We start from the raw sequence: 27,483 nt of genomic DNA on the forward strand, positions 1-27,483 counted from the left end.
AATGTATGTGCTGCCACTGTCCAGTTCCTCCCATTTGGTCCCTCTGCTGTATAATGTATATATCAACAAATTTCAAAGCCAAACGTAGATAACTATACAATTTATTTACAATGGACGTGACAATAGAATTGCATGACAATAACAATATCAATGTCACAAAGTAAAACAACAGCCCAGTGCTGCCAACCCTACCCATGTAAATGTGTACAATGGAGAGCCAAAACGAGTAAGATTTTGGGGGAAAAAAAAATAAATAGTATAATCCTGAAAACCATAACGAGCTCTACTAATCCAACAGTGGGCAACAAGACCATACTAGCAATATCATAATTGGTATTCAAATTAATGAATATATAAATTAGGTAGCCAGATTATATCTAATTGAACTCCCAGCATGAACTTCCGGGTCATATAATAAATCAAAGTGGTAAAGTACACTAAAAGAGTGTATGACTTAAAAAACTATAAAAATTGAACAATGTGTAAGATCTTGAGCAAAAAGCGTACAGTGAACGAAAATGTATAAGAATACGCATTTTTATGTCTGGTTGGCAGCACTGATCTCACAACTCAGTTGTGACTGTGAATAACAAAAAAACAAACAAAAAACAATCTTGTCGGACATTTGAACATTTTTAGTGGTGCGTATATTACAGGATAAGTACATTTTGACAATTATTTACATCCAATATCTACATCATGAAGAAGGTGTCATCATCATCTCTTCTCCTTCCCCGTCCACCCCTACCACCCCTTCCTCTTCCTCTTCCTCGCATTCCAGGCACAAAACCCTCTTCCTGCTTCCGTTGCTTGAAAGATGAATATCTTTCAGCCATCATGACAAGGTCATCAGGAATTTCCTATAAGAAACAAAAAAATAAATAATTATTCCAAAAAGGTTCTGATTCATAGAAGCAAAATGCAAAAATAAAATCTCAAGCATTACTTGTAAAATTAACACAGTGAGAGAATATGATAAGAAAAAAATACAAATTCAATGAACTCTGAGGCTAAATTATCAATGAAACACAAATGACAGTGATTAAGTTCATTAAAATCTAGTGTTAAATCTATTAAGTAGCAAATAAATAGTACCATCCGCTTTCCCTAATACACTACCTTCAACCTTTCAATTATGAATACCACTGGGTAACTTTGCCAATTTGAAAAAAAAAAATATTGCCGCGAAAGTTCAACCTATTTCTTAGTCAACATCTGAGAGATGGAAAAATGACTAACCTGATTAGCTTCTGACATGATGTCTATAAGTTGCTGTGCACTTTTCCAATCTCCTCTTGTCACAAAAGTAATAGCAACACCAGACCGCCTGAATGGATATAAAATGAATACAGTAAAATTACTTTAAACCGAAAGAAGCTAAACCGCAAAGAATTTAATAAATTGTACTAGTTTCTTCATTATCTTTGTACTAATTCTTACGATGAACCGAAATACTTCTAAGAAGGACTTTCTTTAAACCGAAACAATTTGAGACCACCTTCCTTTATTCTCTCTCAACTTTTCTTCAAAAATTGGGGAAGGTGGCCACACGTAATAATGCCCGGCGATATTAAACAGAGCGTACGTATAAGATGAGGGTGATGGATGAGGTGGGGGGGGGGGAGGCAAACACTGCACTTGGGCTCGGCCAAAACCACAATCGCACAGACTGGAAAAGGAAGACAGCGGGTGACTGGCAGGCGAAAAATGAGGAAAGAGGAGGAGTTGGGGTGTAGAATCACGCAAGCGAGATGTTCTCGCTCGTGTGTTGATGCTTTGGAACTGACTGGATTTTAAACACGAGAATAACAGACCTGCCACTTCACGAAAAAGGAAATCAGTATGACATTGTAAAAAAATCAGTATCTGGGGCAAAAAATCAGTATGAGACGTAAAATTATCCGGTTGGGCTGCTCACCTAATTCTGCAACCTTCCCCCCCCCCCCCTTATTTTTCCCCAACACCCAAAATGGCACGCATAACGCCAATCTGGCAATCGGACTACTAACTTATTTAAAGATGGTGGCACTTGGTAACGAGTCAGAAGCCAGGGACCGCGGTGGTTTACCAGTACAGCTCGCTGTCGCTTCACAAAGGAAATGAAAACTAAATAACGCGCCGTGTATGTTTTCTATATGTGTGAGGGCATCACAAAGAGGCTCGCTACGTCATGTGATCTATCGAGGTATCGCGGGACGGGTCAAAGTTCACGAGACTTGAAAATTTTAACGTGCAACGTAAAGCACAAAGTAAACGTAAAAGAGAGGGGTGGAGGGCTGCGGGCCCTTGGTCACTTGGTGAAATTGGTACGATCGGCATGCAGATCGGGAAATCGGTACGATCAGCAAGTAAATCGGTAAATACGAAAAAAGGTCTTGCAAATCGGTATGATACCGATTAATCGGTATGAACGGCAGGTCTGGAATAAGGAATGGGGGGGGGGGGGTAGACAACTTACAATTGACATGCCATTTCATTTCCACTTTGTTTAAGTGTGTGTGTTTTGTGAGGGGGGGGGGGGGGGGTCTATGAAATTAAGCCTTGAACCTAATGGCTTTTCAACAAAAGAGAGATGTGTAGTGGACAGGTTAGCATTGACACTCCTTTTCATTTCCATTTCACTCCACCTCTGAGTAGCTGCGCATCATTCATTATCAATTATCGCACAAGAACTTTCGATCTTATTTTAGCTTTGCATTTTACTAAAAGATGTCTAAAAGAAAGCACTGTGCCTATACATTTGAGTTTAAAATCAAAATACTATGTGAAGTCGATGAAAAAAAAGTTGATCAAGACAGAGATATGTAAAAAACACGGCATCCCGAACCCAACTCTTTCAACAATTTTGAATTGAAAACGAAAACCCCCAAAAATATTTTTAAAACACAAAAAAAAAAAAAAATTATGGTTACGAAGACGGCATTTATTCAACAACTCCATTTAACGGGAAACCCATGATACCATTAAATGAGCAAATTCCTTAAAAAGTTACTACCATTGAAAAACATTGCAAAACGGGAACTTGCTTTAAACCAAAATGTCTTTAAACCGAAATGGTTTAGAAGGTCCCCAAAATTTCGGTTTAAAGTAATTCTACTGTACAACCATTAAAATAATAAAAATGATGTCGGGACTAAATGTGATAAATTCGACTGCAGTTACTCTTCTGTGAGCAAAACATTTCAATTCCAGGGAATTTGTCTGGATTAATGATCTTTTGGGATACAATATTACTAACCACTGTAATTGAATCAAAGTTACTGAAGAACTTCAACCAATACAAATTTTTAGGGGATTGACACAAAAACTATCCCTACAACAACAATTTAAGAGTTAAAAAATAACGGAAGTAAAACTATCAAAGACATTCTGCAGATATTTATAATCCATTTGAAGCACCATTATATCACATATAATTTTCAAAATTACAACACAAGGTAAGAAAATTCATCAATAATTTGGTTGTTCCTCCCCCATTGGATACAATGAGCTGTCACTCCTAGTGCAATGAACTAAGTAGGATATATCAAACTCTAATACAAGGGAAGCTTGGTTACAGTAACAAACTTTAGAAATCCTTATTACACAGCCTACATTACAATCCATACAAAATGAACAACAGGGATGAAAAGGTATGTACTGATGAGGTATAAGGATTCTTTGTGGGTTGAAAATAATGCAATTAAGATTATCGTATTTGTATATTTTGTTCCTTCACTAAACATTGCTGAGACAATCTCCTTGAAGGTTTATATCTAAGCTATCCTTTCACTTCAGTCCACTATTTATTATTCACGTAATGTTTTCGAGATTCTACCCCTCTCCCTCCTATCTCCCCAAGTTAAAAAAAAAAAAATGACAAAGGCACATACAATTACATTAACAAAATTTTAAAAGGGAAAAAAGGAAGAAAAAAAATATTTTACAAAAACAACCCCCCCCCCCCCCCCCCCCCCACCCAGAAATTTGCAAAAACCATTAATCAACTTAGATAGCTCATAAAGTGCTACCCCTCCCCCACACACCCCAGTTTATTCTTATTACCCTTTCTACTAATCATCTCTAAGGAAATACTGTGCTTGGATTGTCCCACATCCAAGTTCTACTGTACTCATCTCTTTTTCTATAACTTACCCTGCTCTGCCTGTTCGGCCAATTCGATGAACATACTCCTCAATATGTCGAGGAAAGTCATAATTGATGACATGTCTATTTAAAAAAAATAAAAATATCATTTTAAAACAGAATCACAGCATCTCATTATACAGAACTTTCAATTTAACCAAGAAGGTATTTTTCAAAACAGCCTACAAATAAGTCAATAATAGACGCAATTTCAACGTTGCAGTAGTGCAAAACAAATCAAACTAAAATAATCCTTATATAATATTGGCAATAGTTTTAATGTAGTACGATTTATGATCAAGAGCAACCAGGATTTATCACGTTCCAGAAAAAAAAAGAGAGAAAGAGAGAGGGGGGATAGAGAGAGAGAGAGAGAGAGAGAGAGAGAGAGAGAGAGAGAGAGGGGAGAGAGGGAGAGGGTAGAGAGGTAGAGAGGTAGAGAGAGAGAGAGAGAGAGAGAGAGAGAGGATAGAGAGAGAGAGAGAGGATAGAGAGAGAGGGGGTAGAGAGAGAGAGAGAGAGAGAGGGGATAGATAGAGAGAGAGAGAGGGGGGATAGATAGAGAGAGAGAGGGGATAAAGAGAGAGAGAGAGAGAGGGGATAGAGAGAGAGAGAGAGGGGATAGAGAGAGATAGAGTAAAAAAGATTTAAAATTGGTCTGATATTCTCCTATTCTTCCAAACTAACTTTTCATATAAGTGAAGTAATTCTGCCCCACTATCTATTTTATATTGCACCAAACTTCTTTAAACGACCTGTTAACTCAAGAGATCCAGAGCAATTGAAAACATTGAGAGACGATGATAGGAAAGGCTTACGTGATGTCAGGCACATCCAAGCCCCGAGATGCTACATCAGTGGCTACCAGTATCCGAACAGTGCTGTCTTTAAACTCTGACAAGGCAGCTTCTCTATCACACTGCTCTCTGGAGAAAAATAAAATAATGGAAATCAGCATGGAATCGTTTATAAAGGAGAAAAACAAAAAATAGCATCACATACAACAAAACCTTGAACAAATTTCAAAAGACCCAACAAATTAGCACATTTCATCAAAATGTATCAAAAGGGTAATAGAGAAAAGTTCCAATTTATCTTTGGCTTAAGGATCTTATGCGCTATGTACCATCAGCTCCACAAAAGGTTATAATACAATGGAATATATATTAACAAAAAAAGAAAAAAAACAACCAAAAAGAATTCGTCTGCAAGAAAAGGATAAATTAAGAAAATACCAGAGTTGCGTAACAAAGCAATCCTTAAATACAAAAACAAACAAAACTAACCTGTCCCCATGGATACATTGACAAACGATATTGGACATAGCCAGGTCACTTGAAAGATCATCAGCTCTGTAGGAGAAAAAGAGCAGGTAATTTCATGCGTTCAACAAACTTTTTTGTGAACAAATAATAATACTAAGCACTTACTCTAGTCTTACAACTAACAATACAAAATCATGGATCTATATTCAAACATCAAAACAGATTATTATCCATTAAGTAAATTCAAATAAATAGCTAACGCTAATACAGACGGTCAATCAAGAATGACAGAAAATTGCTCACATTGGAGCAACTGCTAAGACATGAAATTGTGAAGCAATCATCAGATACTATTAATTAAACAGAATAACCTTGCCAAAGCAGCTTGGGAGGAAGTTCAGAAAAACATAGCTGCCAACTTTTCAAAAATAAAATAAGGAACCCCCCCCCCCCCCCTTCATCGAATCGCAACATATAAAAGTCAGCCTTTTTAATTACTATTACTAACACTAACAAGTTTGAGATAACAGAGGCCAGTCCAAATGTTGCTTAATTATCGGGTTAAGTACCAGCACATTTGAATCGTTAAAATGACACTTTCCACAATGAGATCAAAATTTCAGAACAGACAATATAAAGAAAGAATTCAACTGCCTCAACTTTGATAAGGACCAATACACAAGAAGCACAATTGTAAAATAAATGAAATAACTTTAGATGGTTAGAAACACATTACTACCAACCTGGTACATCACTTGAGAGGGCGTTTTGGGGTAAAAATTAGGTGAGTACCACCAATGTACTTAGTTAGAAATCACCTACAAGTCTCATCCAGACACAAGCACAAAATCCAACAAAGAGGAACACACTCAAATGCTTACATTATACATTCAAAATAAAAATAATAATACATAACAGAGATGATTTACAAGGAAAAAAATATCATCTCCCAAAACAATAACTATGCATTCGACTGTTTCCCTCCCAGCTAGGATTCCGGCCAGTGCCAGGACAAAACCAAGTAATCTCATTCCTAGACAAAGACAGAAAGCATGTTGGATAACAGATATAAGGGGATAGAAGACACAGTATGCACCTCCCTGCCCGCTATGGGAGGTCAGGATTTTGAACTAAAAATAAGGACTTACGGACTCAGGAAGTCAAATACGGAACAAATCCGTTTTTAACGGAACGGTTGGCAGCTATGGAAAAAGTAATAGCAAACTACTCTGCAATACCAAAGAGACCCGAAACCAACATCCTTAGCAAGAAAATCACCACTATCACAGGATCAAATTAGGCGATTAACTATTGTGAACAGCAATTTCTAATGTATAATATAGGGTCCGGGTATTTATATGCTCTGCTCAATCTTGCTAAAATGGAAACCCTGGACTTACACAATCTGCTGAATGAACTCAGCAAGAAAAATTTAATTATATTCTTTATACATATCGTGAAAAATTATAATCACAGTTTCTTCAAACAATATTGAAATAAAACCCATATAAATACCCCCGCAAAAAAAAAAAACAAACCCCAACCCATATTAGTAATTAAAGACCTTGTATGTAGATGTGAAAGAATATGGACAATAACAGATCTGCAGCAAACAAAAACACAAATATCAGTCAATAGTATCAATCAGCTGGAAAAAATGACAGCCAAGTATAGTATGAGATTAAAGGCAAATGAAATTCTGTCGATGGAACTGATGACAAGATTCCTAAAACACAAGAACAGACCATCATCACATATTTGCCATCGCTATCATAATTAGGTTGTTCCTGTACATCAAATAATACCATCTCGACTATGCCCATATATTCATCCAGCTCTATTCACGAGAAAGTGTGAATTGAATGGTAATTTTGAGATTAACAATAACAAAAACCTTTGCTATGTGGACATTGTTAAATACCCAACACAATAATTAGCAAAAGCACGAAATAAATATAAAAATTAAAAAAAAAAAAACAACCAAGAAAGAATTTAAATAAAGAAATAAAAAGTGAAATTTAAAAACAATGTGATGAATCCTGCCTATTAAAAAAGAACTTACACGATCTTCTTTCCCACAAAGATAATGACTTTATCTGTTGGTGCCATCTGTTCAATAAACTCCAGAATCTGAAAATTAATAAAAATATCATGCTATATTATACTTATACCGACATCCCTTATTTATTATTTTTTGTATTTATTTTCAATTCCACTGTATTCATTATCTAACAACAGCCTTCACGTTTTTATATTTCTTTTTCTAAACTGCATTACACAGTTCCTCCCCGCCTCCCCTCTTTTTAATTAATTTCGCACCTTTTAGAAATTTCTAGTATTCTATTTTAATACGTGCTTCCTTACAAAGGAGCATACTATTTCCTGCCAACCAATGTTTTGTTTATCCATCTTAACTACGCCTTTCATCCTGTTTTGTTGATTAAGGGGAAACCCGAAACGTTCGTTTGATCTGATCTTGTAATTGAATTGAAGCTTACAATCAATTTCACATTATTATTTATTTCTTCGAGCAGCAACATTTACATTAATTAGGAATAGGGAAACAACAGCAACTCAACTTACAAAAAGCAAACTTAAGCAGAAAATGTACTATTCACATCTTATATTTCAAAGTAAAAATGGGCTACATCTTAAACTTACCATATCTTTCTTTTCGTAATCCTGGCATATTTCTACATGCTGTTTCACACTATGAACTGCCTGCCAATGATAATAAAAAAAATAAAATTAATCATTTACCATAAAACCAGTTTTAAACAATATGCAGATATAGCAAGTTCACATCTCTAATTTGTTTATTTGATAGTAACGGCTTAATGGCTGAAACTTTCAACACTGTAAGGTCATATCAGAGAATAAACAATCGATGCAGGATCAGATGACCATGTCATGTAAGTGAATATTTTACTTATGGGTAAGATTGAATTCGTTTGTTTTGTTTCCAAGGGCAAAAAGGAAGAAAATAGGATAGTAATAAGTTCTAGAATTACAATTAGAACACTGAAGAAAAGGTGAAACAAAGGGGAATTGCTTCAAACAGGAAACAGATGTAGATTCCAAGAGCACATCATCAATGTACTCAGTTTGAGATCTCCTAAAAGTCTCAGCCAGACACAAGCATGGGTCCCCACTAAGAGGAATACACACAAATAAAATCTTCCAAAGCAATCACTACTCACAGCTAAGTCCAGTGTACCAACAAACACCTTGTAAGGATCTGTCATGTACGAGTCTGCCATTTGTTGTACTTCATCTGGCCATGTTGCACTGAAAATGAAATGAAATGAAATATAAACACTTTCAGCACCATTGGCTGCACTGTGTGGCCAGAGCATAATCTGCTCTTTTGACAAGTGGCCACACAGTGCGGCCGGTCTTGAAAGGCAAAAATATTAATGTAATCTAATCCTACTTTCTAGAAAAAAATCATGAATTGAAGCAATGGTATTATTTCATCAAAATATTCAATTGGCCCAAGGGGAGTATTTTAAATGAGATTTTGCGCCAAAATCAAATGTCTTTTGTCTTAGCTTGTCATTCTCATGCTGCCTCAATCAGGAGTCAGCCATTTTGTGACGGCGATGCGAATATAACCTCAGCGCTGAAAGAGTTAAATAAAATCATCTTCCCATCAAACCATTTGAAAGAAAAGCTAAGCTAAGTGTAGAATTAAGGGGGTACGCGCTGGTCGAGAGGACGGTTTTACTATGAATTCCACTAAAATTATCGAAAATGAGATTAGGGCACTTTCAGGTAATTCAACCTTTCTTTAACACACTGAAAACATTCAAAAGGCTAAATTTTTACAAAAAAGTGCTTTAAATAATTTTTTTGTGACGCAACTATCGTCTAAACGCAAAGTTTTTCCGTCATTTTCGTCAGAATCAACGTTCGATAGTCCTTAGTAACCCGCACTGAACCCCGGCTTATTTGGTATTAGCAGAAATGTCAGGGAAAGGGCATTTCCGTTCTTTCACATTCTTTCGCGTATGTGTCACAGGTCGGCGGGGAAATCGAGAAATTCCAAGCCTATTTTCCTTTCTTTGATTGGCTGAAGAGACGTCTAGGAGTTATTTTTAGTAATTACCGTCATGGAAAATTTTAGCTCACATTCCAAGACCAATCGTAACCCGGTTTTCAGTCACGTGACATAACAACGGGTACATTTCCGGAGCATTCGACTACGTTTATTTACGCTTCGATTCGAACTGATTTTTGGTCGTTTCATGACAAACTTCACTCCATTTACTTATTTGCAAAGTTTTATCATCATTTTCCAAAGAACCAAAAATTGGTAGATAATCATTTCGACGCCTGGATACCGCTTTAGCCAGTAAGTATGTCTATTTATTTATTACTAGTGAAATCAGATTGACCGGTTACAGTCTCAAAGTGTGCATTCCATTCTAAAATGTAAACATTGACGATAGTAAAAGAGAATGCTGCTCGTAAATAATTCTAAAGGCTAATTTTTGTTTTTATTTTATTTTTAATACGATTATTAAGAACCATACTGTTTTCTTTGATTTACATTAGACTAGTGAAGATCATTGAGCTTAAATAAGGAGATAACTAAACGCCGATCTATAGTAGATCTTAGACAGACAGATAGACGTCGAAAGCTAACTTAGACTTGGATTACCATTGACGTCAGTGAGTTAGAACTTAGAGATTATCTAGATTGTGCTTATTTTTTTTTATAACCATCATTCTACAAGAGTCTGTGTGTGTGTGTGTGTGGGGGGGGGGGTGCTCTCAATGCTCTGAGGTATGGTTCTCGTCTCTTGACCTAAAGGCGTTTCTTTCTTTCTGATCTATAGTTTCTGCCTTTTCACCTTTCAGTGTAGGGCCACTTTAAAGTGAAATTACTCTAGACCAAGGCATTAGCCAAGCAGGTGGTCAGCCCACTGTGACTTTTAGTTACCTTATTGTGGTAGGAATTCATTTTGCCCAGAAAGCGGCCTTTCTGCCTGCTCTTTTAATTTCTTTAATGTTTTTTTTACTTTGATCCAAAGCAATACCAGATCTGTGCTTAACTATGATTGGTAGCCAGAATTCTTATGTGTGGGTATCTTTTGTGCTTTTAAGGCAAAACTTTGGGCTGATTCCAACACTGCTTAGCAGTAGGGGGTGCAATAAAAATGTTATAATAAAATTGTTTTTTTAAAACCCCTTTATTCATCCCATAGTGGAAATTATTCTCCAGGGTCTATTCCAAGGGTAGATTGGAATAACCAAGGCGTCAACCGCAGTGCTGCGCTGCAAATTGAGCTAGGGCGAGATGGCTTGCTCAAGTCCACACAGCACAGAGGCTGGTGATCGAACTCGGTACCTTTCCGGTACGAAGCAAAGACCGTAACGCTGAGCTAAGCTAACCCCCGATTTATTTATTTTATATATATATATATATATATATATATATAATATATATATAATTTTTTTTTTTTTTTTTTTTTTTTTTTTAAATTATTTATTATGGTATATTTATATTTATTTATTTTCACAGATTGTCATGCCTAGAGCCAAGGTTTCCACCTTCAATGCTTCCATTAGCAGCATGAAAAGGAAGTCACGGAAAGATGTTTTGAAGAAGGCAAGGGATGCGAAGAAGCAGAAATTTTTTAATGAACCAGAGCCAGCATCCACATCTTCTGTGACATCTTCGCCCCACGCAGCGACTTCACCTTTATTTCCATCATCTTTTTCTTCGCCGCAACCAACAGCTTCAGCTTCTGCTTCTTCATCATCAGCTCGTAAGTTGGATTTCTTTGCCTCTACGTCTGAGCCTTCATCTTCGTCTTCATTGGAATGTTCGACCATCGTGCAGCTGATTGTATTCCAGGATCTTGTTGATTGTCTTCTCTGCCCTTTTTGTTTCCAGTCTACGTTGGAGGTTTCACGTGATTCTTCTGTTGGTCTTGCCATTCTTCTACATTTGTCTTGTAAATCATGTTCAAAAGTTATATCGTCCTTTTATACATCTCGTAAAAAAGATAAATATTTTGAAGTTAATCGTCGTGGAGTCGCTTCATCCTTGGCTAATGGAAGTGGACAGGCTGGCTTAGCCTCATTTTGCGGCATGATGGATATGCCTGTACTACATCATAAGACCTTTCTTCGCCACCAGAAGGCCATCCACCGCCAGTTCGCCAGCTATTCGTCTCGTCTCCGTTCTGAAGCTGTTGATGTTGTTCGTCGAGCGTATCCTGAGCAGGCAGGGCAACCAATTGTTGATGTTGATGTTTCGTATGATGGTAGTTGGCACACGAGGGGACATAAATCAATGTTAGGGATAGGATGTGTGATAGAGAACAGAACAGGACTTGTAGTGGACCATGAGGTTCTTTCTAAGTATTGCCATAAGTGTGTGACAGTAGGAGACAAGCTGAAGGGGGATAGTGATAGGTATGCAGAATTCTTGAGTGGCCATAAGGAGGAGTGTGATAGGAACCATGAAGGATCATCAGGTAGTATGGAACAGGTAGCGGCTGTGAATATGTGGAGTAGATCTGTAGAGCGGAATGGACTTAGATATAGAACAATGATTAGTGACGGGGACAGCAACACCATCAAGCAGCTAAACAATTCGGGACCGTATGAGGGGATGACAATTGAGAAGAGGGAGTGTGTAAATCATGTAGCGAAGAGACTAGGAACAGCATTGCGGAAGACTGTGGACAACAAGAAGAAGGTAAAGGTAACGTTAGGAGGGAATGGAAAAGGAAAATTGACAAAGGCAAAGATCGCCAGACTTCAGAAATATTACACGCGGGCCATTAGATCAAACAGTACTGTGGACGACATGCGACGCGCAATTTGGGCTTCTTTTTATCACTGCACCTCAACCAATAAACAGCCACGCCATGAGTACTGCCCAGAAGGAATTGATTCTTGGTGCTTCTACATGAAAGCCAAGGCTAATGGTCTGCCAGCACCTGACCACGACAGACATATGACCACATTTATTCTACCGACTGTAGCAGAACACATCCATGACGTTTATGTTAGATTGACTGATGATGATTTGTTGGGGAGATGTTTATTTGGAATGACTCAGAATGTAAATGAAAGCATCCATGCTTTGATTTGGTCTAGGTGTCCAAAACATGTGTTTGTAGGGAGACAGCGTTTGGAAATTTCATGTGAGATTGGAGTAGGAGAATTCAACAAGGGAGCAAAGGCATCGCAGGATTTCATTTCGGCAATAGGACTTAGTGTGGGACGACATTTTGTGGAGCATGGGACTAAAAGGGACAATGTTAGGATAAAGAATGCAGACAGAGCAGGTGAATTTGTCTTTAAAAGGAAAAGGGAGATGAGGAGGTTAGCACAGACAAGGGAGGAAGAACGTTTACATCAACTGGAAGGCGGTGAGCAGTATGCTGCAGGCGGCTTCTGATTGCGGAGTCCCAGACGACACGTGACATTGGATGGATTACCTCAAACGGATAAGTACCATTTTTATAAATTCATAACTAATTGTATCTTTTTTCCACAGGAGAATGATTCTTGGGTTTAAAACAACACAGTTTAGGGGGTTCATGACACTATATTTTGTATAATCTACGAGAAGGTTCGTTTTTTCCCATTTTCTCAAAATGTCATTTTCTTAGGGGTGGGATAGCAGGGAACAAGATTTCTCAAAAACTGTCTATTCAATTTCTTTTTCCTTTCACACACTTGTGTGTTTATAGTGTGGCTACATTATGTCAGAGGCTTTTGGCAATATAAGCATTATATTTTTAGATATGGGGGTCCAAAGAGGGTAAAAACTGCGAAAAAGGAAAAATTTTCACAGTTTTACGGATTGAAGACTTCCGGATGCTATAAAATCTTTACTAGGATAAGAATAGAAAAATCCCTCTGACATAATGTAGAGCAGTATTAAAGACACCTACATAGCAAGTTTCAGTGAAATTGAATAGACACTTTTTGAGAAAAGTTGTTCCCAAAATCTGAAGTTTTCGGGCGGGGTACCCCTAAAATGCCACCTCATACACACCGATAGTGGAAATTATTCCAAAAAGTCTTTAGAAATATGCTTGGACACACATAATACTGCAGAAAAAGCATTGAAAAGATCATTTTTGATAAAACTTAATAAAATTGTCCTTATTGTGACAGTACCCCCTTAAATAAGCACAAATGAAACGGAATACGACTTTCAAAAAACAAAATCAAAACAAAAAAAGACAAAAACAAACCAAATCAATGGGAAAAAAAGTAATAAAACCTTTTAAACGAATTTAAAATTCCCAACAAAATGCATTTTGCAATGTTAATGACGTACTTTTAAAAATTAGAATTTAAAAGCAGCTGTTGTCTCCACATTACCTAGTCATCACAGTTTGTCTGTCTGGTCGAATGTCCATCATAACTTTCTTTATTTCAAGCTCAAAACCGAGGTCGAGCATCCGGTCCGCTTCATCCATAACCTGTAGATGAGATTTATGAACCATAAAACAAAAGCAAGCAAGCTGAATACAAGAGACAGCAAATAGCCTGTGCATGTGAAATATGAATAGGATGATCAAAACAAAAACAAATTTTGGATTCAAAACTAACCATTTATATAAACAGTGTATTGGTGTGAAAATATCTATAATGTTATGAACCTCATACATAGTTTGGGACATGAATAGTTTTTATGATTGATTGCAAATTGATTGAAACAGTGATTGATTAAAGAAACAGTAATTTGTGATCCAACATTCCTGAAACATGAATTAAAAAAGGCCAAACAATGCCCAACATTGAAAAATAAAAATGGCATGAGGAGTGAAATATGCTTAATAACGAAATAACCAAATAAGGTTCAAATTTTTCAAAAATATAAATGAAGTCACTATAAAGTAAAGAAGAATAACTCACCAAGTATGTGACATTGGTCACATCAATGATACCATTATTCATAAAATCGTTCAACCTTCCTGGCGTGGCAACCACTATCTCTACTCCCTTTTGACATTTAGCCAACTGTTCCCGTCTATTCCCTCCACCATAGACACATATACTGGAAAGAAAGAATAATGCCTGTCAGTATAAAAACAATGTTCATGTATATATCAGAGAAATATATATATTACATCACGGCCATATTAGTGCAAAGGTGGGGATTGAAATACTGTCTTCCAAAATTCAAGCAGAGTGTACCTATTACCTGAGTTAATTATGTGCCATTTACAATTCTTTTCTGGTGATAAGTTTACCACAATTGTAAGCATGAGGCTGCAAGCTTCGGTATGTTTCTTTACAAGCTTGCTTTTTTTTTTTAAAGAAAAAAGGTTAGGAGACACGGTTACATTGAAGGTTTTGGACGAGGGGTAACCAACCTTTGCCTGAAATCTTTCATTTATGTGAACTTGTCTCAACTCGGTATTCATAATGAGTTGGAGACACATTTAAATTAGGTTACATCTGACACTCATCAACAGAGTCAGAAGCTTTACACTGAATTCTTTTCCAACACAAATTTTCAAAAAACAATCCAACAAATTTTATTAGTGTGAATAAAAATGCTTGTGGGAAAGCTTGGTTTAAACTTGAGACAACCTCCTAGCTTGCTCCTTTCCCATCTTATATTTATCAAGGACATAATCTTTAAAAAAGTCATGCGCAGTAAATCTCCAAAGCATTTTACCTTCTGATCCCCTTGTAATTTATTTTGTTCACCTCCATCTCTATCTGTTGAGCTAACTCTCTGGTTGGTGACAATATCAAGGCAGACGGACCACCACGATGTTCTCTTGGACTGCCAGAGAAAAATTTGAATAAAAAAAGGCAATCAGAACATAAAACTACGAAAAAAGTAAAGCATCACCGTAACGCCAGGCTTGATAATGATCAACTCGAGTAATTGTTCATTACAGTAAAATAAAAATGAATACTTACATTGGTTGATTGTCAATATGGATGAGGGCAGGAAGAAGGAATGCAAGCGTTTTCCCTGTACCGGTCTGGTGAAAGAGATTAAAAAGATAATGAAAATACCACTAAATGGGTAATGGTTTGCTTACTTTAAAGGACATTCCTGTGCTTGCGATACATTTAGGGCAATTCAACACCACTAAAAAGGAAGTATATGAGATTCTAGATCTACAATTAAAGCGTAAGAGAAAAAGTAAGACAATGGGGTTCAAATGCGAAACAGATGTAGATTCCAAGAGCAATATATCAGTGAAGAAAGGGAGAAAAAAAAAGTATAATATAATTTCTTAAAAAGCTAGTACCTGAGCGATACCTATAAGGTCTTTTCCTTGAAGAAGTACCGGCCAACTCTGGCACTGAAAAATAGATCATGGATAAGAGCCGAAATTAAATCACAATCTTAGCTCTGAAAATAGAAGAATAAATCAAACATATGACAAATCAATTGAATATAAATAGGACCTTCATAAATAATGAAGCCATGCAACCCTCAAAAGTCCTTTCCCCCCCCCCCCCTCAAAAAAAAAAACCCTAACTTAACAAAGACATTGTATCATAAAAAAAAAAAGAAAACAGAATCAGTACATAACATACCTGAATAGGTGAGGGCTTTACAAACTTTTGCTTGTAGATTTGCTCCAAAATCAAAGCTGAAAGATAAACAGTCCAGGTCATTTATACGATACATTATATAACAATACAATCAACGAGAGAAAAATAAACAAGACCGGAAAAAGAGAAAGAAAATAAAAGTAAATCTCAAAGCAGCTATAAACAAGGTAAAAATGGAAACAAGGAATACAGGAGTTAATTCATACTTAAAAATCAAACCAATTGCCCAAAACTTGAATCAAGCTGGGTCTTACAAGTTAAATATAATAAAAATTGCCAACATCAAACTGCATTATAAAAAAAAAAAAAGAAAAACAATTTTTTTTTTAAAACCCCAAAAATCTCACTTAATGTCTATGGTCTTAGTGGGGAATAAAAGGAATGAAGAAGAGCCAAGTTCTAGACACTTACGATAGTTATGAAAAGCATCCTCAAATGCTTTAATGGGATTTGGGAAACTTTGGTCATCCACATCTGGACACTCGACCAAAATGTTGTTGTTCTCTGATCTGCAAAAGACAAATATTCACATTGAGAAAGAGCCATCGTCCTCTTTACTGCTGAAATGAAAAGTGAATTTCTCAAAAATTAGTGGAAAAGCGGGATATTTCAAAAATCGCAGAAGAGGCTGAAAAGGAGGAAATTCCTCCGGTCTCCAAAATTGTGGATTTCCAAAGAAAACCAACAGCACAGATAAAAACAATGATAAAACTTACCTAATCAATATTATTTCCTCTCTTGAAAGGTTAGCGATATCATCGGACTCTAAATAAAAGTTTTTGATGATTGCCGGTAAATCTGTGTAAAGAGAAAAATATTGCATTGATTGATGTATTACTTATCAAAGATGGCATACATTTGTACTGAAAACAAATATGCAGATGGCACAATATCTGGAAAAATTAAGGTAACAAAAATTATTTAATCACAAATTATGGTTGTGACATCATCAGTCAGAAAAGTATGCAGTGCCAAATACATTCTAAAAACATGATTTTTAAAAACAATAAAATCACCCTTGAATTTTTCTTTAGCCCATTCCTGACTGGACTTGTACACACTAGACCAGTCTATTGGCCCTCGTCTCACAGTTGGCTCTGGTTGCTCTTCAGTCGATCCATCACCTAATTTGAAGAGAAAAAGAAATAATTAAAAAACACACAAAAACAATAAAAACATTTTTTTTTTTCAATTTAAGGAAAGTTTATAAGGTGATGATGATAATGGCAATTCATCAAAAATGAGGAAAATTTATCGGTCCAGCGGTCAAACTCAAACAAAACCATAACCTAAAATATCATAGCTTCGTATAATATAATACTACTTGTTTTTGTTTTATTTTTAAGGGTTTTACGGCGCTTGCAACACATTAAGGTCATATCAGCACCAGTAAAAAGGAAGAAAATGGGATAGTAAAAAGTTCTAGAAATACAATTAAAGCACAAAAGAAAAGGTAAGACAAAGGGGAATTGGTTCAAATAGGGAACAGATGTAGATTCCAAGAGCACACCGTCAAAGTACTTAGTTTAAGATCACCTAAAAGTCTCATCCAGACACAAGCACAGGTCCCAACTAAGAGGAATGCACCAATGTTTACCAATCATATAATATGTAAACTAAACATAATACAATGCATAACAGATAGATGATTTACAAGGAAAAAAATATCATCTCCCAAAACTATAACTATACATTCGACAGTTTCCCTCCCAGCCAAGGAACTCCGGCAAGGATCAGGACAAAACTAAGTAATCTCATTCCAAGACAATGACAGGAACAATTGGAAAACGGGTATGGGGGGATAGAAGACACAGCATGTACCTCCCTGCCCACTATGGGAGGTCAGGATCCCCACCCAGAATTCTACTTCTTGTGTACATCCATTCTTAGTGGTAGATATGTAACGTGCTGTAGATTATGTAAAGTTTTAATGAATTGTCCATTCCTTAAAACGATTTTAAAGACATATCTTATATATATTCAAGAGATTTAACATTAACTTTTGGTCAAAATATCTGAAAGTATTTTTACTTGTTTAATCATTGTTATTGTAGCCCAGTGGTTATGGATCTTACAAATAAGAGACGTCAAGAATCTTTAATAAACTAAAATTGTAAAACATTGTAAAAACAAAGGTAAAATAGGGTCAACTAAGTTGATCACCCCTTCTAATTGTAATAAATTAAAATTATCTCTCCTTAATCACATGACGTGTATAAAGAATATGAAGAGAGAGAGAGAGAGAGAGAGAGAGAGAGAGAGAGAGAGAGAGAGAGAGAGAGAGAGAGAGAGAGAGAGAGAGAGAGAGAGAGAAGTAGTAGTAGTAGTAGTTTAATTGATGGTTTTTGTTTTTTTTCTAGTTAGGGGGGAAGTTACAATAATTTTCTTTTAAACGCGCCTATAGCTGTCCTACCACGCTTGACCTACTTACAAATAAAGTCTAGACTCATTTGCGCCCCCCCCCTTTCAACCATCAATGACATCTAGGCCTAGTTTGTCTTGACTTAAAAATGGGAGTGTCACCAAAATTCATACATGACACAAGACACAGAGCTGCCAACCCCATCTGATGAGAATGTGTACAATGGGACCTCAAAATGGGGGAGATTTCATAAAAATGGGTACAATCCTGAAATCGAAGGAAACTAGGCCTAAAAGTAAAAGCTTGAAACGGACTTCCAGGCTAACGATGAATATTCGATTTCATGATATTGGACTAAAACAATAGGAGCGAGTTCACTATAGAATAATAGAGCAATGAATTGGTACTGAGTACAAATTTTAACGATCCAGTAAGCTTAAGATAACAGCGATACGAGCATCCGGGCTATTACAACTAAAGAAAACTGAAGTGACTCTGAACACTGAAAATGGGTACAATCTTGGGGGAAATGCATACAAGCTTACAATCACTGAAAATGCGTATAATTCCACTTTTTTTTTTGCGGTAGGTTGGCAGCTCTGAAGACATGATGGTGATTTTTTCAAGTATCCACCACTTGACATGAGCTTTTATCAGAGGGAAATGTTTGACAAGGCAAAATCAGTGGAAAATTTCTAAGAAAATCACAAAATCCCGGAATTCCGTGGAAGATTATCACCAGTGATAAGGTCAGAGTGTGGAAAGATTGAATGAATAGAATTGTTATGCAGCTATGCATTGATCAATGATTTTGAAATTAACAACAACAACACAAACCCCCCCCCCCCCCCCCAAAAAAAAACACCAAAAAAAATCATAGTGCTTACAATTGATAAAAATATAAAACCACTAGCACAAGTACAGGCAATTAATTGAAACAGTGCTCACCTATTCTAGATCCATCACGATCAACAATGTCCACAGTTTTTGAGATTAAGTTTTTGGCATGCTCAATTTGTTCTACAGATCCAAACAGTTCAACCAGATTCACTCCATTAGATCCGTCACGCGATAACTGTGAAATGTATCATAAATAATGTAATTTTAAACATTAAAAGATGCAGGATGCCTTTTAGGGATGAGTTCAGATGGTAGAATTAAATCCTCTATGGTACATGAACACATGGGACTCAATTATGACAAAGCAAAAACTATAGGTAAGCACAATCTTACTTTTTCACCTCTAAAATTAAAACTGCAACGGGTGGTGGTAGAGTGATATTTTGGTGTTGATATTGCCTTTCTTTTATTTTCTCCTAAAAGGTCAATGGTAAGATTCCCCAAGTCTAATTTAAAAGGAAAATTTGCCATCAGAAACAATTTCAGGGAACGCAAAAATCATGACTTGAAGAGAGCCAAAAATAGTAGTTCTGACAAAAAATCCAGCTAAGGATTGCAAAACAATCATTGCAACATTATGCAGATCTGAGGAGGAATCCCACCCCTGAGTAACAGTGGGATAGTGAATCTGACATCAGTGTTGATGCTGACATTGAAGTATCTAAAGATGACAAAGTCTGATAAGAACACTAATGAATGATCATGCGGGATGAAAATGAATATCTCACAATGCTTGAGTTGGCCGACTCTTGTTTTTGAGTGCATCTTTAACCACTTGACTATTGAGTTAAAATTTTGAAGTGGGTCATCAGAACAAAGTCTGGCTAACACATACAGTTTTTTTATTTCACTCCAAAACTATCATCCAGAATGCCATATTTGGAAAGAAGGAAAGTTAAATTTTAAGTGGAAAAAAGTTGGAAGTTGTATTATGGAACAAGTACCTTGTATGATTATAAAAAAAACACAAAATTATGTGTCAAATAAAGTTTGCAAGGTAAAAGAAAAGCTTGTATGGGTAGTAATATAATACTCCACACTCCCACAAAAAAAGCAATTTGTGCATTCCATGAATCTGTAACAATGGCTATAACAGATAATTGGACTCCCCCCCCCCCCCCCCCCAAAGGTACAGGTAGTCATATATTGTTTTCAGCAAGAAATTCTTTAACAATATATATAAGCATTAAATTTTATGCCCTGTGAAAAAGCGATAAATTAGGGAAAATCCCTAACATTACTGACCTTAATCTTGCAATTGCTGTCACTCTGCAACTCTCTGATCTTACTTCCACCTGCACCTGTTGAACAAATGAAATAATATACTTTTAAAAGCATTCACATCTTCAAAAGTAAATACTAACACGATTGATTGAAAAAACAAAACAATAAGTCACGGTCACCGCCTAAAAACATTACCAGGCCATTAGTCCCAATGGGTTATAATAACTAATCAAGCAGTGACCACTAAATGGAGCCTAATATTGATAATAAAAAATGATAACACTTTATTCCCCCCCCCCCCCCCACCAAAAAAAAAACAAACCCCCCATCTGTATACAGATATGTGTATATCAAAAATATGATTACGGTACAGGTAGATCAAAAGATATTTTCAAACATTAATCGCACACAGTGGTGATATAAAAAAATTATAAATTTATATAACAGCATAATAATAATAATAATAATAATAATAATAATAATAATAATAACTATATTTTTATAGCACCAACGCATCCACTTAAAAAAAGTGCTCTGCAGCGCATTACAATTAACGCACAACCACCCACCCACATATGTATATTAAAAACAAAAAAAATATCAATCATAAAATATGATTCTTAAATGTTACTAGGAGCAGATTTTGCTCTTAAACTGAGAGGGTACCACAAACGAGGAGCTGCACAGTTAAAAGCTTTCAAATAAAAATAAAGCAAAACTAAAAAAACAAAAACAATATAAACAATCAAAAACAAAGAGCAAGAATCTTTGACACTTAGGTAAACTTAATACCTATTAGTCTCCCAGCTTCCATTGAGAGAATATAAATCTCATCCCGGTTACCACCACCTCCGCCAAAATCCCTGTTCTCTCTTGAGCCTATTATAAGAGATGAAAGAACACAATGCAAATGATAAAGCCTAGAGACAATAAAAAAGCAGTCAAAAGATGTATACGGGTGTCTAGGCATATTCACTAATTTCAATTCTAATGGTAAAACTGAAGCATTAATGATGGATGATTATAAGGACCAAGAAATTTATGGGTTTTTTTTTATTCGTGTCACAGAAATTAATAAGACACATTACAGTTGTCACCAAACACATAAAGACAGTAATTGGCACAGCTGGCAAAATTACATATATCACATGTATTAGCTAATGGGATGGGGGAAAAGAGTGCAATTAATTTTTCCTACTTTGCTCCCATTTGGCAATCTTTAAAAAAAAAAAATCAGCCCCCCCCCCCCCCCCCTTTCTTTTTCTTCTTACCATCGTCATCATTCTTGAAAATTGGAATTTTAGAGACAATGGAGGAATAACGTGAAGGAAGAGTGAAAAAGCGGAAGGGTTGGCAGATGTGCATGTAGACACCATCTTCCTTTAAATGCCATTCCCAGCTAATCAATGTGTGTGAGTATGTGTTTATGGGAATGAAGAGAGACAGAGAGAGAGAGAGAGAGAGAGAGAGAGAGAGAGAAAGAGGGCGGGGGGAAGAAGGAAATATTTTGAAATATTTTTTTCTTTCTGCTATGATTGCTTGTTCAGATGACATGTCACATACTGATGGTGGTAATATCTGTAGTTATAGGGTGCTAATAGAGGCAGTAGTATTAGGCGGTAGTGATAGTGATGGTAGCAGTAGTTGTAGTAGTAGCAGTAGCAATGGCCAAGCAGATACCAAAGGAAAAAAAAAGGGAAGGGATAAGGTCCATGTTGATGTTGAGTTCAGAATACCCCTGAGACTTATGTCCGAAGCAGGGAAGAACACTGACCACCAATGCACTTCACCCTGGTCAGGTTGTATATTGTATGTCTGACAGGTGCCTATGATTTTCAAAATGGCAGCTGCTAGATAAAGCCTCGTTACTTCTTTTGCATTAGAAATTTTTTCTTCTCAGATTTAATTCCTCAATGAAAATTAAACTTCTTTCTTTGAATTTTACGACTTTATTACGACCAGATGCAAATTTATAACCATGACTTCTAATTTACGACTTTACTGAACACCCCGAGTAAATATAGATATTGCTATCCAATAGGTTACTAAATCACCTAAATTTTATCAAGCAGAAAACATCACAAACCTCTTGAGAATCCGCCTCTATCTCGTCTGCCTCCCCGACCGCCATTTCTATTACTCCAAGACTCTGTTGTGTCATCCTTCCACCTTCCTGCCTGAGCACATGTTTCCCAGTTGACATCACTTCCCCCACTATTTGGATCGTTTCCGGCACTATCTTCTCCATTATACAAACCACTCTGGTCACCGTTTCTTTGTCCTCCCCATACATCATTCCTCATGGGCTCTCTGCGGTTGTTTCTCCCTCCCCAAGCATCATTCCTGTTGTTCCTTCGCCCGTCCCAAACATCATCTCTAGTGCTACTTCTTTTACTCCCAGCACCATTACTATTACTTTTGCTTTCCCATGAGTCCTTTCGTCCTCGTTCCCATTCATTTTCTCTGTCTGTGGGTCTTCCTCCCCAACCATTATTCTGGTTGCCTCTTTCATTGAATGCATTTCCCTCACCATTACTACTTCCCCAATCTTCTTCCTCTTCTACATGAACTTTCTTAGTCCATGAATCTCTCCCTTCATCTCTGTAATCTTTCTTTCCTCTTTGATCGAAACCAGATCCACGATTTGAATACATTCCACGATTATCTGAAAATATTAAATTATGAAATTAATTTATCGAAAATACCACACAACATATTTGAGATAGGAGACTTTGTTGCTATATTGCAAATGTGATGTCAAAGAAAGTGAAATAAAACATGATTCAGGACTGCTAACATTTTAAAAAATATATATTAAAAAAAAATACAACCAATTTGAGGTTATGCTGAAACAAACAAACCAACCCCCCACCCCCAAAAAAACAAAAAGAAAATAAATTCCCCGAAATGAACATCGGAATGATGGGAACATTAAGAGCACTGCTATATAAATATCTAATGTGATGTGTGTTGCCATGGAAATTGTTAATCTCAAACTTTTCTTGCTTGAATTTAAGCCTGCATCTAAACAAATAATGGGATTAATTTTTGATTGTTCAAATACTTATTTGTGTGTATAAATTGTTTACCTTTAAAGCAATACATAATTATAATTCTTTAAAACATAAAATAAAACTAATTATTTATGCTTGCATTTGACGTGAAGGTATCTGAAAAGAAGTAATAACTATGGTCTGATTGGCCCAAAAATGACAGTTTTTGATGCTGCACCTCATCAGTAATGTTTCGCATAATCACCCACTATTATTTGACCAAAAAAAAAAGAAAAAAGAAAAGAATAAGAATTAAGCAAAGAAAGAGCAACTTACCACCATTAACACATTGCTCAATTAGTAGCTTTGCTTTTGCAATCTGTTCTTCAGATCCGTGAATTTCAACAGATGATTGACCATTTACTGCCTCTGCTCGTGATATCTGATAAGAACAACAAGTCGCATGTCCATTAAAAAAAATTAAAAAATATTACCCTAAAATCGGTGAATACATATCATCAATATTAGAGGACCAACCCATCTTGGCCTCTTTTTATATGACTGGCAGCGACAGATCAAAAGCAGGATTTCCCCGATTTGAATATCCATTCCATAATCCTAAATAGTCAGCAGTGCCCACTTTGAATCTCAAATTAATTTATTAATCTTCTAAAAGTTTGCTTATAATCAGACAAATAACTGCATGGACTTTTAAAATCAAATTTGTTTAAATGATAAAAAAAATTTTAAGGCAGAACGATAACCATAATAAATTGATGTTCTGCAGACCTGTAATAGGCTAATTTCAAACACAGTCATAGTCAATAACAGTAAGTTGATTCCGCTTTTTTATCTCAAATTCCGATTTTTATATATTCTGATTCCTCTATTGGGCTATTGGGGGTAGGAGCCTCTGATGACCACTACAGAGACTGCGCGGTATGAAGGGACATACTTATTCTAGATTTATGTTGCTTTGTTCAAATGCGTTTTTGCTCATTTGGTTACACTCCGGTTAAGTTGATTTTCAGATAAGTCGATATTTTTCTCGGTTCCCCTGGGCATCGTCGTATCCGGAGTCCACTGTAATGGAAACAAATGCCCTTTTCTAGTAACTATCACTTTGTACAACACCAAATGTCGGAAAAGACGGTGAGTCTGACTTTTGAAGTCTTAAAAACACTGTCTGTGAATTTTTCACATGACTGTAGAAGGTGGCTTGATTATTGAGCAATTCTGGTAGGCTGGAACTTCTGAATACAGGTCTGGTTCTGATTATACCCGTGCTATTGCAAAAATACATATCATAGACATCTTATAAACGGAGACCAATGTACTACAGTCCACTCCAGATAATCGCAACACCTTGGGATAAGCAAAAATGTTGCTATTAACCGAGGTTGAAATTCCTCTCTACACAATTGCAACATTTTTGAAGATGCCAAGTTTTTTTGACAATTTCTGTCTGAGTTGGTTTAGGAGATAGATTGAACTCATAGATGACATGTTTTTTTTCTTCTGTAACGGGATACCATTCATGGTATCTCAGTCCCATATTAAATAATAATTGAGCTTTTATATAGCGCAATATCCACTAAATGTGCTCAAAGCGCTTTACAAGGCATCCCTGGTCAACAGCAACATTTAACATGTAAGACGGGACATGACGCCTGTCAGGCGATATTACAATTTTTCGGACAAAGACAACACTGTTAACTGCCATGTACTCAATTTACACCCCAATACGGTGAGAGAATGTGAATAAAGAACCTTTTCCAAGGACTAAACTATGCGCAGAGCGCGAGGCTCGAACCCAGGACCTTCCAATCCAAAAGTGAGTGTCATACCACTAGACCACATAGCCGCATAGTCTTCATGATTTTATTCCCCAAGTTGCAGTATCTTTGGTCGATTTCAGATAAAATGATGGGACATTATTCTCACCATCACTTGTAAATTTTTATAGCAATTTTGATTTGGCCACAAGTCAGTTTCATACCCTATATGCTAAACTCAAACCAGTTGTTGTAAACATTGTTCTTGATTGAAACAAAAACCATATGGCAGTCTTATATAGATTTAAAGCAGCTTTGATTCAAGCTGACATCTTATTCAGATTGGGTTAACTTTCACTCCTTCAGCATCTGTAAGAGTCGAAAAAGATTATTCGTAATGAGAGACAATAAGCTGACCAATGGACAGTTGTCAATCCCAAAACCAAGTTGATCATCCAGTCTCTCCTTACAAATGTCATTGTCTACCTGTTGTCTGGACTATGCCCCCCCCCCCCCCCCCATCCAATGGCCACAGTTGACTGCACAAACCCGTACTGCAAGGCTCCACCCTCTTTTATCTAATTTGGTGGTGACACACTACTGTAGCATTAAATCCCGCCCATTCTCGATTCTTGAACCTGACATGATTTTATCCATGATGAAATTTAACCATGAGATTTTGATTGATTTCTTGAATTTGCCACATTTTGAGCTCGAAAATTTGCGGCGATTACTCGAAGTTTGTTGCAATTAACCAGTGACTTTTATATAGAATTACTTCCATTTCTTGGGAAATGTTGCAATTAACCAAGCTGCGATTATCCGGAGTGGACATGATTATGATACAACAATCGAGAAATTGAATGAGACAAGCAATAGATTACAGTCCGGAAATTCCAGGACAGTAGGCATGCCTGGTAAAGACAAATGGTTACCTGGATTCGTGCTTGGCTGGTTCTCTGTATTTCAGCAATTTTAGAGCCACGAGAACCTGTATAAAAATAAAAAGACAATTAATTGAAAACTTAAATTACACTAACTCATTAATAAATGAAATTTAAAATAAGCAGAATAGTAATAGTAATAGTAGTAGTTTGTGTTTGTCATCTCTAAATCACAATTCAAGACAAAGGAAAATGAACTGAATCATGGAGAAAAAAAAAGGCCATGCAAGTCATAAAGGAAAATGGGGGATTCACGGAATTACGACAATGTTCAATAAATACGTACAGCAGTTTTGAATAAATTTATTCAAAAAGACAGACCCGCATTGTTGATATTAAAATTAATAAATCCAGCACCTGCTTAATTTTGTAACAAAAAAGTTCAAAGGTCGATATCTATTTCAATCTACAACATCAAGACAGTCAAATAGTAAGACTAAAATTCCAAGTTTCATTTGTTGATAGTAATTCCAAATCCAATCAAATAGCTTGGTCATATGGGAATTAGTAGCTCTCCTACATGAGCTCACTATCATAAGGTCAGTACGAAAAAAAACAAAAAACAAACCCCAATTAAAATTAAATGAAGAAAATATTCCTTTATTCGCCCAACAGAAAATAATTGTCAAGAGAAACAAGAACAGCAGCAACAAACAGGCAAGGAATAAATAAATCTAGAAGGAAAAAAACTCGCCTCTTCAACATAAAGTAAGACAAAGAAACAAGAAACAAACGGACCATTTTGGATATAACATTTTTTCCAAAGTGAAATCTAGTTTACTTTGTCTTTGTTTGGTGTACACGAAACGTTCTTTCACTTACTGTTACTTTGTCAACCTTGTCAATCACAATCAACCTGACTGACATGACCAAACAAACAAAAATTTGATTTCTATAAAACGCCCGTTTTTAAAAGTCAAACACGTGCATGCCATCATCCAGCCTCGTAGTGTTTTCACTTATTTTCATCACGTTGTTGTTGTATTTACAAATGGACAACAAAAATAAGCAACACGAGGAGGCCGAATACGGAGAGTAAAGTAAAGAGTTAAGATTAAGACTAAGAGTTGGATCATTCATAAGTTTTGTCATAACCAGTTTCAAACAGCATGCCGCAAACTCACCTATTATTCTTCCAACATTTCTTGAAGGAACCTGTATTGACTCCATGATGATAAATTATGTGTCTCCTACAAGAAGCTAGATCTACCACTTAAACTGAATAGTGTAAAAACATTTGATATATCTATAAGTTATGTCGACAACAATGAGGTCTCAACGTTCCGTCGATCGGTGTCAATTTTTGAATTTTGACTGGAGACGTACGACAGCCCC

The 27,483-nt window shown here is 36.3% G+C and overlaps 2 protein-coding genes across 2 annotated transcripts; one reads left to right on the forward strand and one right to left on the reverse strand.

The window, feature by feature from the left end:
* Positions 1-85: 85 nt before the first annotated feature.
* On the reverse strand, positions 86-27,462 carry LOC144963064 (putative ATP-dependent RNA helicase DDX43). Its single transcript, XM_078896680.1, has 24 exons — positions 27,273-27,462; positions 26,140-26,195; positions 23,766-23,871; positions 22,523-23,101; positions 21,229-21,315; positions 20,458-20,513; positions 19,261-19,387; positions 16,967-17,074; positions 16,667-16,748; positions 16,362-16,459; positions 15,933-15,988; positions 15,641-15,694; positions 15,303-15,367; positions 15,052-15,162; positions 14,283-14,424; positions 13,746-13,846; positions 8,591-8,678; positions 8,052-8,111; positions 7,453-7,520; positions 5,412-5,477; positions 4,944-5,051; positions 4,135-4,209; positions 1,240-1,327; positions 86-860 (listed from the first exon to the last, which is right to left on the reverse strand). The coding sequence occupies exons 1-24, from the start codon at positions 27,316-27,318 to the stop codon at positions 693-695; spliced, it is 2,595 nt and encodes an 864-aa protein (XP_078752806.1). The 5' UTR covers positions 27,319-27,462; the 3' UTR covers positions 86-692.
* LOC144963065 (uncharacterized) lies at positions 9,621-12,951 on the forward strand. Its single transcript, XM_078896681.1, has 2 exons — positions 9,621-9,744; positions 10,918-12,951. Exon 2 carries the CDS (start codon positions 10,924-10,926, stop codon positions 12,808-12,810), a length of 1,887 nt encoding a protein of 628 aa, XP_078752807.1. The 5' UTR covers positions 9,621-9,744; positions 10,918-10,923; the 3' UTR covers positions 12,811-12,951.
* Positions 27,463-27,483: the final 21 nt, after the last annotated feature.

This window comes from Berghia stephanieae, chromosome 1 (genome assembly GCF_034508935.2).
Source record: "Berghia stephanieae isolate SIO BIC M18660-M18661 chromosome 1, UCSD_Bste_1.3, whole genome shotgun sequence".
Taxonomy (NCBI): Eukaryota; Metazoa; Mollusca; class Gastropoda; order Nudibranchia; family Aeolidiidae; genus Berghia; species Berghia stephanieae.